We start from the raw sequence: 9,954 nt of genomic DNA on the forward strand, positions 1-9,954 counted from the left end.
AAAGTCGACGCCCTTTTGCAACTTTCCCCCTTTATTTTTATTCCTCTTTTTCCTGATGGCTCCAGCCAGGGCCTCTCCGGCCCGGGGAGATCTGCTCCTCGGCGCGAGGCATCGCGGGGAGCCGGGTCCCCTCATCCCTCCATTGGGTGCCCCAAAGCCCGGGTGTTCATCGAGGGGCTCCTCGAGCAGGTTGGCCCCGGAGTTCCACGTCCGGAATCGTTTTCCCACGTTACTGCAACACCGGCCAGAAGTTCTGAGGAGTAAACTTCACAACACTCTCCATCTTATCCTCCGTAGCGGCCACTTGGGCCCGTCGCAGGAGGCCTCCTCGAGCAGGCTGGCCTCAGAGCTCATCGTTGACAAAACAGCTATGACGGGTGTTCCGAAGTACGAGGCCTCCTGAGGAGGGGAGGGCTTGGCTTTCCGGGTCTTTGCAGCTGCCAGCATTTTTCCACCATTCCTTGTCCTCGTCTTACTTGTCCTCCCCATCCTCCTCCTTTTCCTTTTCCTCCTCCTCCTCCTCCGCAGCTCTGAGCTGTCGCTGCCTGCGCTTGGGCTCGGCTCTGCCTTGACGCTCGGTCTTTGAGCGCAGCTTTGCCCTTGGCTTGGCCGGTCCCAGGCTGCTTTTCTCCAGAGGAATCCCCCAGGATCACCGGCTGCTGCCTGGAAGGACACAACGGCAGAGAGGTCTCTACCTGAGCACACGCTGGGTTTGGGGCCGCATCCTGCCCCCCATGACCCTCTTTGTGCCTCTTTGTGAGGAACAAAACCCCCTGAGCCGGGCCCCACGGCTGACACACGGCTGTCCCCGTGTCCCCAGGCCACGCTGGGGCTCTCCTGAAGGGCTGGAGAAGATCCAGCCCTGTGAAACTGGGGGTCCCACTAGCCCCATCCCACCCCTCCGATGGGCGGTGATGGGCGGCGAGTGCTTGGGGCTGGGGAATGGGCTCTGGCTGGGTCAGAAAATCATAGAATCACAGAATAGTTTGGGTTAAAAAGGACCTTTAAAGGTCCCTTTAGTCCACCCCCACCCCTGCCACGGCCAAGGACATCTTCAACCAGAGCAGGTCGCTCCGAGCCCCGTCCAACCTGACCACGAATGTTCCCAGGAATGGGGCATCCACCACCTCTCTGGGCAACACGACCCTGTGCAGACCCCCAGCCCTGAGCCTTCAGCCTCACCTGACCGAAGACTTTATCTTCTTCCTCTTCTTCTGCTCCGTCATCTCCTGGAACTGTGGTGGTTCCTGGTTAGGCGAGCTTGGAGCAGCGAACCCAGGACATCCCACTGGAACTGGGAGGAGAAACCTCGTCAGAAGAGCATCGCTGGGCCGCTGCCGGCCCCGGTGACACGCAGGGGTGCTCCGGCCCCTTCCCCAAAGGTCCAAGAGGGCCGTTCTGCTCCCCTCGCAGCCGCCATCGCAGCCTCTCTGCCCCCAGTTCCCCATTGCCGTGGTTTTGTGACGGCGTCGTCAGCTCCCGGTGAGGAAGGAGGGAGTGGGGAGGTGACAGGGACTCTTTTGGGGGGTCGTTTCTTGGCGGGGAGGAGGCGGCCTTGGATCACCATCCTCCCACCGCACCCTTGGGCGCATCCCACCCCGGGGCTCCGTGTTGGTGAAGCCAATGAGTCGTTAGGACAAACGGCTGTGCCGAGCTGGGGGGAAGCTTTGGCACAAGTCGGAGCCCTTTGACACTCAGCGCCGGTGATTTCCAAGTCAAATGACAGAATTTGGTTGCCCGCACTGTGGAAAGGAGCCGGGAGCTGCTTTACCTTGTCCAAGAGGTGGCAGAAACTCTCTTCTTGTCTCCTCATCCTCGCCAGGGACTTGTCTCGAGGTCCTGAGAAGAGCCCTGAGAGGTGGTTTGTGCACAAACTCCATTTCAAGCCTGGGAACGAGGAGAAGACACCGCCGTGACCCAGAGCACCACCAGCCCTTGCCGCTCGCCGTGCTCACCGGCAGATTTTGGCATTGCTGTAAAGACTGTTTTTTTCCCCAACTCTACCATGTTTTTCCCCAAGTCCACCATGCCCCATCCCCAAGCACAGTCCTGGGAAAAGGAGTCACCCAGCAAAGAGTCCAGGCCACCATGGGAAGGAAGTGTTGCCTAAATTCCTTGGTCCTACCCATCAAATCTGCCTTATGGGAGCGACCACGGCCTGGGGACATCAAGAGTCACTGCCGGGTGTCCCCATGGGAGGACACCCGTGGGGTCACAAGGAGCAAATGTCACCTTGAAAGCGGCTACAGCCGCCAACGTACTCACTCGGGAAAGATGACGACATGGCCAGAGAAACTCAGGGAGGCCACAGGTACCATCCGGGACACCACCATGTCCAGCAGGCGGGGGACCTGTAATGGAGGAGCTCCAAGATGGTGGGATGTCCTCAACATGGCTGTGAGGCCGTATTGGAGGAGCTTGAGGCAGGGAGAGTTGGTAGGACCATCAACTCTCACCTGGCCGTGTCCTGCCGGGCCACCGCCATGGGACTGCCCACGTGCGCCACGGAAAAACAGAATCACTGACCTTGAAAATCACTTGTTCCAAGTTCTCCTTCCCAGACAACATCTCCAGGATGTCGTAGTAGAACTTCATTTGCACCGTTGTGCCTTCAATGAGGAGCACCCCGATGTCCCTCAGGACGAAGGCAACGTTCTCCCCCTTCCCCAGGCAGTAAGAGAGGAGGGACACGGTGCCCTGGATGCAGCCCGCCGCTTTCTGCCGGGACACCGAGGCGGCTGCGGCCACCTTGGAGTATTTGAGGGGCTCCAGCTCCTTGTTGCCTGAAAAAAACCACACGAGAGGGGTGGAGACGTTCACCCAGTGGCCCTTCCGCAGGCGCTTCCCAAGGCAAAACGATCGTTGCCTCCCCCAGAAAGAAAAAAAACCCAAATTTTGGGCTCTGCTCCACAGACGGGGAGTCACTTCCGAGAAGCTTCTCAGCCCCAGGGAAGGGACACGATGACCGTGAAGCCAACCGGGGTTTAATCCGCCATCTTACCGGGCAGGTAGGCCTTGTTGTCCGACAGGTTGCGGACCACGACGAGGTTTCTGGCCGGGCGAAAGACGGGCCTGTGGATAGTCACGGCCTCCTCTCCAACCTGGATCTGTCTGGAGACAACGTCGAAGCAGCCGAGGGCGGGAATTCGGACACCCTGGAACAGAAGAGAAGGAAGGACCCAAGGGTGAGGACGGCAGAGGGAAGAGCTGGAGGTGGCCCTGACCAGGGATGGTGCGTTGGGATGGATCCTGCCCGCTCCCGCTTGGGGAGGAGACGCTGAGTCCTCCCCCTCTGAAAAAGTCAGGGCAGGAGCAGCCTGGAGAAGAATTTGAAATCCAACCGCTGGTCTATTTGAAATAGATTTTAAGGCCTAGTGAAACGTGTTCGGGACTGAGCGATCTCGTCGTATTACCAAGGCACCGGGGTGCTGCTCAACAGGCCTGAAAAGTGTTCTTAGCCCGCTTCTTGGATAGTCCCGACCCAAGGCTGCTCTAAAACCCAGTCAAGCTAATCCTATGGAGGCACTTTTAACAAAGGATGATTAATTGACTAAACACAGGGGGGTTGCTAGATTAAGAGAATTTAGGATATCGAAACTGCTCACTCTACCTAAGCTTTTCGTAGAACATCTTGGAGTCTTTCTCAGAATTGTGTGAGATAATAATATCATAAATAACTAATAACTAAGAAAAGATGAGAATCAAGAACTAAAAGGTTGAGTGGAAACTTCCAAAGACTTTGGACTCAGGTAATAGATTCAGATACAGTATATAAACGGTGCAAGTCTTTGGGACATTGGCCACTCACTGAGGTGTTGGCCCAACTCTGAGTTGTCAATAAAGCTAAGCCTAGAGATTCTTTAACAAGCCCGAGGGCATTCGGGGGGTCTCCAGTGCCCAGGATCAGCCCTGAGGTCCACCACCACCTCCCAGAGGCGATACCACCCTGGCACAAGCCCTGTTTGTCCCCAGCGGGGACTTTTGGGGTGAGTTTCCCACTTTCTGAGGAGGGAAGAGAAACGACAGGCCGTGCCCCGGGGCCGCGGGGACTCCCCAGCCCTCTGGGCGGACGAGGAGGATGCGGGTGTCACCCCACCTTGCGCAGCAGCAGCTGTTCTTGAATGCAGCCGGCCACCGCGTCCCAGACGGCTCTTCGCTCTGGAAAACAAAGGAAAACCAGGTCACGCTCCACGTCCACCAGCTCTCAACCCTCCAATGTCCCCCTGAGCTCTGGCGCATTGAAGACCGCGGTGGGGAGAAACACAAAAAACATGGTGAAGAAAGTGCAGGGTGCGCTGCTGCCGCTGTTCTTCCACACCAACGAGAAGATCGAGAGCGTGGCCAAGGTCAGAGATCAGTGACTGGTGTCACGGGGAAGGGCGTGCTGACACCACGGGGGTGGCCTGGCCGTGAGGGACAATGGGATTGTGTGTCACCGCAGGGTCCCGCTGCGCCGGTCCCACCTCCACCGGCCTCCTCCCCCCCTGCTGCAGAGCTGGAGGGGGAGGTGGGGGCCCCCCAGCCCAGAGGAAGGGTCCCTGCAGCCCCAGCACCAGCAGGGCCGGAGAACTGGGCACAGACATTTCCCTGCTCAGCAGCGGCCCATGGCCACCGAGCACACGAGTCCCCACGGGCTCTGTGTGCTTTGAGCCCCCATCCCTGTCCCCCAGGGCTGTGCCCAAAGACCCCCCGGGGGGCTGGGGAGACACCCCTCATGGGAGAGGGTTTGGTGAGGACAACCCCCAAAGCCCCGGGCCGGGCTGGACGGGGGCTGCAGCCGTGCCGTGGGGGGGGCTGTGCCGCTCTGCATCGCTGCCCTGCTCCAGCCCCGCTGCTCCAGCTGCATCCTCCTTCCCTGCCCTCCAGCACGCACCCCCCAAGCGCAAAAACGAACGCAGGAAAGGCTTTTGCCTTTACAATCCTTTCATCCCTGTCTCCTGATTACGCTTCCCTCTACTGCTGCCCAAATCCAGATGGTTTATGCTTTGGGCCATTTGTTTCACGTACAGAAACTTTGTTTTCTGCCTCTTCTTTTCTTCCATGATTTGATATTTCTCAGCACGACACAGTTCTGCTGCTGTGTTCACTGGTAACATTCTTACCTGCCCACGCTCTGCGCTGGGTTTCTGTCCAGCTCCAAATCCAGGCTGCTATGACAGAAACTCCGAGTTAGTTTCTCACATTTGGAAAACTTCCCTTCTGTAACTGTCAGTGAGGCTTGAAACTGCCCCCACTGGCTGATAGACCAAACCCTTTCTCATGGTTACTCAAGGAGGTTGTGGGGTCTGATGTCTTTACACTCAAGTTTCATGGCTGTCTTCATCAGCAAATAATAGTAATATGGGGTAAATAGTAAATAAAAGTAAATATGGGGGAAGCAGCAGCAGGCAGAGAATTCACTCTGAGAATGAACCATTTCCTCTGAACCAAAACACTACTGGGACCAGAGGTTACAGCGTCTGCATTTTGTAGAAGTTTTGTAAGGTTCTTGGGAAGATTATCCCTATGTTGTGACTACAGAGGAAGGGAATTTGCCTGCAGCGGAGCAATCTGCCAAAGCAAGTTTTGGCAGAACTGGGAGGAGGTGAAACACTGAAACCCCAAAAGTGTGCTGCCCCCGAATCCCGTTGCACTGTACCTGGGGAGCAGGTGGCATTCGACCTACACACGTGCTCTGGTGTGTATCTCCCACGGGGCTGCCAGCAAGCCAGAGAGAACAGAGGGAAGTGCAGAATGTTTCTAGAGAAAGATGCAAGAATACGTGGTTAAAAACCAAAATAAACTAAAAAAGAAATACTGTACTGAAGAAAGTACTAGTTAACAAGGAGCAGTGGGAATAAATGGATGAAAGGGAACATTTGCGACGGCCTGGAAAGGCTACTCAAAGAAAAGGCAACACTTTTAGCACAGGTCACCTCCTCCCCTCCACCCGCGGTTTCGAAACCTACTTTGTAAAACCCAATTATGTGTTTCCTTCCCCGGATGAGGCATTTCCCCATCCTCCTTCACCCAGAATGCCTGTTCAGTTCATGAGAACCGTGCTGCCTTTTGACGAGAGCATCCGAGAGAACCAGGCTGTCCCTCAGCACCCTGCATGTGGTTCCCTGCGTTCAGCCCACTGCAGTCACTCACGTCACGCTGGAATCTGTTCAGTTTTCTCTGTCTTTCTGCACATCCCAACCCCCACTGCATTAGTGCTAGGAAGGCTGACGAGTGTGGAAAGATCTGTCAGCATAGTTTTTAAATGCCCAGCTCACATCATTGCAATTTTCTTTGCAGATTTAGGAGGGAACTGCTCAGGTTCAAAGGGTGATCGCAGCTCGTGATCGTGTTGCCAAATATAAGGCTCAGAGCAATGTATCCAGCACGGCTGGTGCTGCTGCAGTGCTCTGTGCTCTCAGGGAAGAGGATTGTAGTGCATTTCTCAAGGCAATTAGAAAGGTGTGGGAAAAACCCCTTTTCCTTCAAGAAAGGGAAAATAAAATCTTTTTATTGGGCGCACAGTTAAGCACTACTTCTGTACTCCCCGCCCATTCCCTCCCTTCACTCCTTCTGACTAACAAACTCGCTGATTTCTAAACATTTCTGAATTCCAAACTCATTGGCTGTTGTCTTGCCCCACTCGCTTGCTCTTAAATCTTTGGCTTTTGGTGGGAGAAGAGGTAAAAAACTTCTCTGTAAAATTTATACGACCAAAACGGGAACAAGATTATTAGTTTTTATTGCCTGCGATGGCATCTAGCACGTAACACGGAATGGGACTTGAGGTGTTTCCGCGTTGTTCAGAATGATACGGATTTGCCTCCACTGTGTTATCACCGGAGTTTGGGTGGATAGCAAATTAGGGAATCTCAGGGAAATCGATGCCGCTCCCTCAGGAATCCCACGTTGCAGCACACTGTCTCTAGGTCACCACTTGCTAAGGGAAATATGCGAACACTGGGGTTTTGTGGCCTCTAGAAACTTGCTTCTGTTAATTGAAAGCGACTACATCTTTCCTTCTGGACCTTTCCAGAACATACAGTCTCATAAAGTACACCACAGACGGGGGTTATTCTTCTCAAAGGGTGCCCACATTATCCATATTTTACACACACTCAGGAGTCAGTATGAACAAAAACTAGTTCTGGTTTTCACAGGGCTTCTCTTGAGGGACAAACCCATCTCACTCACCTGAATGCAGCAAAGACAGGAATTGTCATTCGGTGCGTTTATCTCTGGGCCTCAAAGGAACCTGTAACACACATGAAGAAAACCCTTGTTTTCTTGGGCTTTAAGCAAGATGACTTCTTTAGGGATGAATGGGAAGTACAGCTCTCGAGAAACACAGACACGTGTTTTCATCAGCGTGGGAAAAAACAAGTATGATCACTCAGTTTTAAATGTGTTTTCATTCTGACTGATCCCGCAGCAAAGAACCTGGAGGAAATGGCCTTATTTTCAGTTTCAACAATGCTGGAAAGGGCAAGAAATGAGAACCTGACAGCACCACGGGTTTTCACTGTAAAATTAGATGATCAAAGTGTTATTTCTGGCCGTCATTGCTGCATCCTATGAAAAATCTCTTTATAAGCAGAGAGCTGGGGTTGCTTTTATTCCCTTTGCTCGTCACATCATTTCAATTGTATTTCAGGCAAACTGCCCAGTGCCTGCAGTGTGCCACAGCCCGCAGCCCCCGAACAGCCCTCCCAGCTCTGCAGCACCAAGGCTGCGCTGGGTCGCTTTTCAGGAGTTAGATACTATCCAGTAGGAACAGATTATCAGCTTCAGAGAGCGTGGCCTCTCTCACTGCTACGCTTCTTAAGCGAGTAAATGTTCAGTCAGGACGATTCAAGTGAAAGCGGGCACCTTCTCCTTGAGAATGACTTACAGCATCACAGTTATTTCACGTCTGGTATATTTACCCCTGTTACTCCTTTCCATCAGTATATATACTTAACTGCATTTCTCGAGAAGGAGGAATTTTATTGCTTTTTACCTTGGATAGGCCCTTCTGTCAGTGCTGGCAGAATGCACCTTCCCCGGCCTTCCTGGGGAATCGCTCGGCGCTGCTGAGGCCGCCCCCGAGTGCTGTGTCCAGCGCTGGGATCCCCAGGACAAGAGAGGCGGGGACAGACTGGAGAGAGTCCGGGGATGGGCCACGAAGGGGATGGAGCACGAGGCTGAGCGAGCCGGGGCTGTGCAGCCTGTGGAAGGCTCAGGGGGATCTTGGCAATGTGCACCAACACCCGATGGGATGGAAGGAGGCAGACGGAGCCACGCACTCCTCAGCAGCGCCCACCAACAGGGCAAGAGGCAACGGGCACAAATGAAACACATAAAACCCCACCTGCACACAAGAAAACACACTTTTTGTTACTGCGAGGGTGGGTCAAACACTGGCACAGGCTGCACAGAGAGGCTGTGGAGTCTCCAGCCTTGGAGTTACTCAAAATCCAACCGGACATGGTCCTGCACAACTGGCTCTGCTGGCGCAGGGGGGGTGGACTCGATGACCTCCAGAGACCCCTTCCCACCTCAACTCCTCAGGGAATTCACAGAATCACAGAACTAGCTGCGTTGGAAAAGCCCTTGAAGATCCTCCAGTCCAGCCATGAACCTCCCCCTGACCGTTCCCAACTCCACCAGATCCCTCAGCGCTGGGTCAACCCGACTCTTCAACCCCTCCAGGGATGGGGACTCCCCCCCTGCCCTGGGCAGCCCATTCCAACGCCCAACAACCCCTTCTGCACAGAAATCCTTCCTAAGAGCCAGTCTGACCCTGTCCTGGCGCAGCTTGAGGCCATTCCCTCTTGTCCTGGCGGTGGTTCCTTGGCTCAAGAGACTCATCCCCCCTCTCTGCACCCTCCTGTCAGGGAGTTGCAGAGGGCCATGAGGTCTCCCCTCAACCTCCTCTTCTCCAGACTAAACCCCCCCAGTTCCCTCAGCCGCTCCCCATCAGACCTGTGCTCCAGACCCTGCACCAGCTCCGTTGCCCTTCTCTGGACACGCTCGAGTCATTCAATGGCCTTTTTAGAGTGAGGGGCCCAAAACCGAACCCACTCATCGAGGGGCGGCCTCACCAGTGCCGAGCCCAGGGGTCAGATCCCTTCCCTGGCCCCGCTCCCTGCTGCAAAATTCCTTCGCAGCCGCTCACCCAAACGCCCTCGCTCCACCACGGCCCTGGCAGCCCCGCTCTGAACGCGGCGCCGGGCGGTACAAATCCTGTCGCCAGGTGCAAAGTCTGAGTTGCTTAAGGAAGAGCTTCATGGCGGTGAACTGCCACTGACTGCCCTGCGGGAAGATGAGTGCTGTGCCACGCCGGACAAGTATCGGCTGGAAAAAAACACCCAACCCGCCTTGAAAACCCCGCAAAAAACCCAACGCACCCCGCAACGCCTCAAACCCCTCCCCCAGAGCCCTCCCCCCATCCCACCCCCACCGCCCAAAATAAAGAAGCAAAGAGACCTTATTGCCTGTGCTCTGTGCCAGCAGCGTTACACACACTTTCCCTTGGACTCTCCGAAGGGTGTTTCCGCGCGGCGCGGATCGCAGCTGCAGGGCCCAACACCGGGAAGTCACCCCGCACGCAGCCTCACGGGCTGAACTGGGCAGAAAAAGGGTTTATTTGTGAGAGGAAGCGCGGCTGCACGGCCCTGCCCCGCGGCTGGCTCCGGCGCCGGGCTCTGCTCAGAGCCGCGGCTTCCGGGCGGGGTCCTGCCGTGCCCGGGGCGTCCCTGTGCCCGCCGGCACGCGCGGGTCAGGCGCTGGGCCGGGCACCTCTAGCGGGGGCCTTGCCGGAGCTGCCCCGGCCCCGCCCCGCCCCGGGACGCTCTTTCCGCCGGCGGCGGCGGCGGCGGCGCGTGCAGGTACCGCGCGGCGCGTGCAGGGCCCGGCCGGGGCCGCCGGCGCCTGGGCCTGGGGAGGGGCGGGGGGTCTCCGGGCCCGGCCGCTCGTCCCAGCGGGGCGGGGGAG

General features: G+C 56.1%; 1 protein-coding gene across 9 annotated transcripts; it reads right to left on the reverse strand.

Moving 5' to 3' along the window:
* Positions 1-13: 13 nt before the first annotated feature.
* On the reverse strand, positions 14-9,722 carry LOC141916931 (coiled-coil domain-containing protein 81-like). 9 transcript variants are annotated; one of them, XM_074809867.1, is made up of 13 exons: positions 9,448-9,714; positions 9,137-9,268; positions 7,979-8,329; positions 7,174-7,234; positions 5,639-5,739; positions 5,103-5,150; positions 4,097-4,158; positions 3,002-3,155; positions 2,527-2,783; positions 2,266-2,351; positions 1,772-1,887; positions 1,183-1,294; positions 14-663 (listed from the first exon to the last, which is right to left on the reverse strand). In XM_074809867.1, exons 4-13 carry the CDS (start codon positions 7,200-7,202, stop codon positions 369-371), a joined length of 1,260 nt encoding a protein of 419 aa, XP_074665968.1. In that variant the 5' UTR covers positions 7,203-7,234; positions 7,979-8,329; positions 9,137-9,268; positions 9,448-9,714; the 3' UTR covers positions 14-368. The 9 variants fall into 9 exon arrangements, with proteins under 9 accessions (XP_074665968.1, XP_074665967.1, XP_074665973.1 ...); XM_074809866.1 differs by having other exon boundaries at positions 9,137-9,273; XM_074809872.1 differs by having other exon boundaries at positions 5,103-5,147; positions 9,137-9,315.
* Positions 9,723-9,954: the final 232 nt, after the last annotated feature.

The sequence above is a fragment of the Strix aluco genome, chromosome 32 (genome assembly GCF_031877795.1).
Source record: "Strix aluco isolate bStrAlu1 chromosome 32, bStrAlu1.hap1, whole genome shotgun sequence".
Classification (NCBI taxonomy): Eukaryota; Metazoa; Chordata; class Aves; order Strigiformes; family Strigidae; genus Strix; species Strix aluco.

Excerpts from the sequence above, each read along its gene's own strand:
- LOC141916931 (XM_074809871.1), bottom strand. The coding sequence starts at position 7,202 with ATGACAATTCCTGTCTTTGCTGCATTCAG. Across the intron at positions 3,156-4,096 it reads AACAGCTGCTGCTGCGCAAG|GGTGTCCGAATTCCCGCCCT; the intron begins GTGGGGTGACAC and ends CTTCTGTTCCAG. Across the intron at positions 1,295-1,771 it reads TCTGCCACCTCTTGGACAAG|TTCCAGTGGGATGTCCTGGG; the intron begins GTAAAGCAGCTC and ends TTCTCCTCCCAG.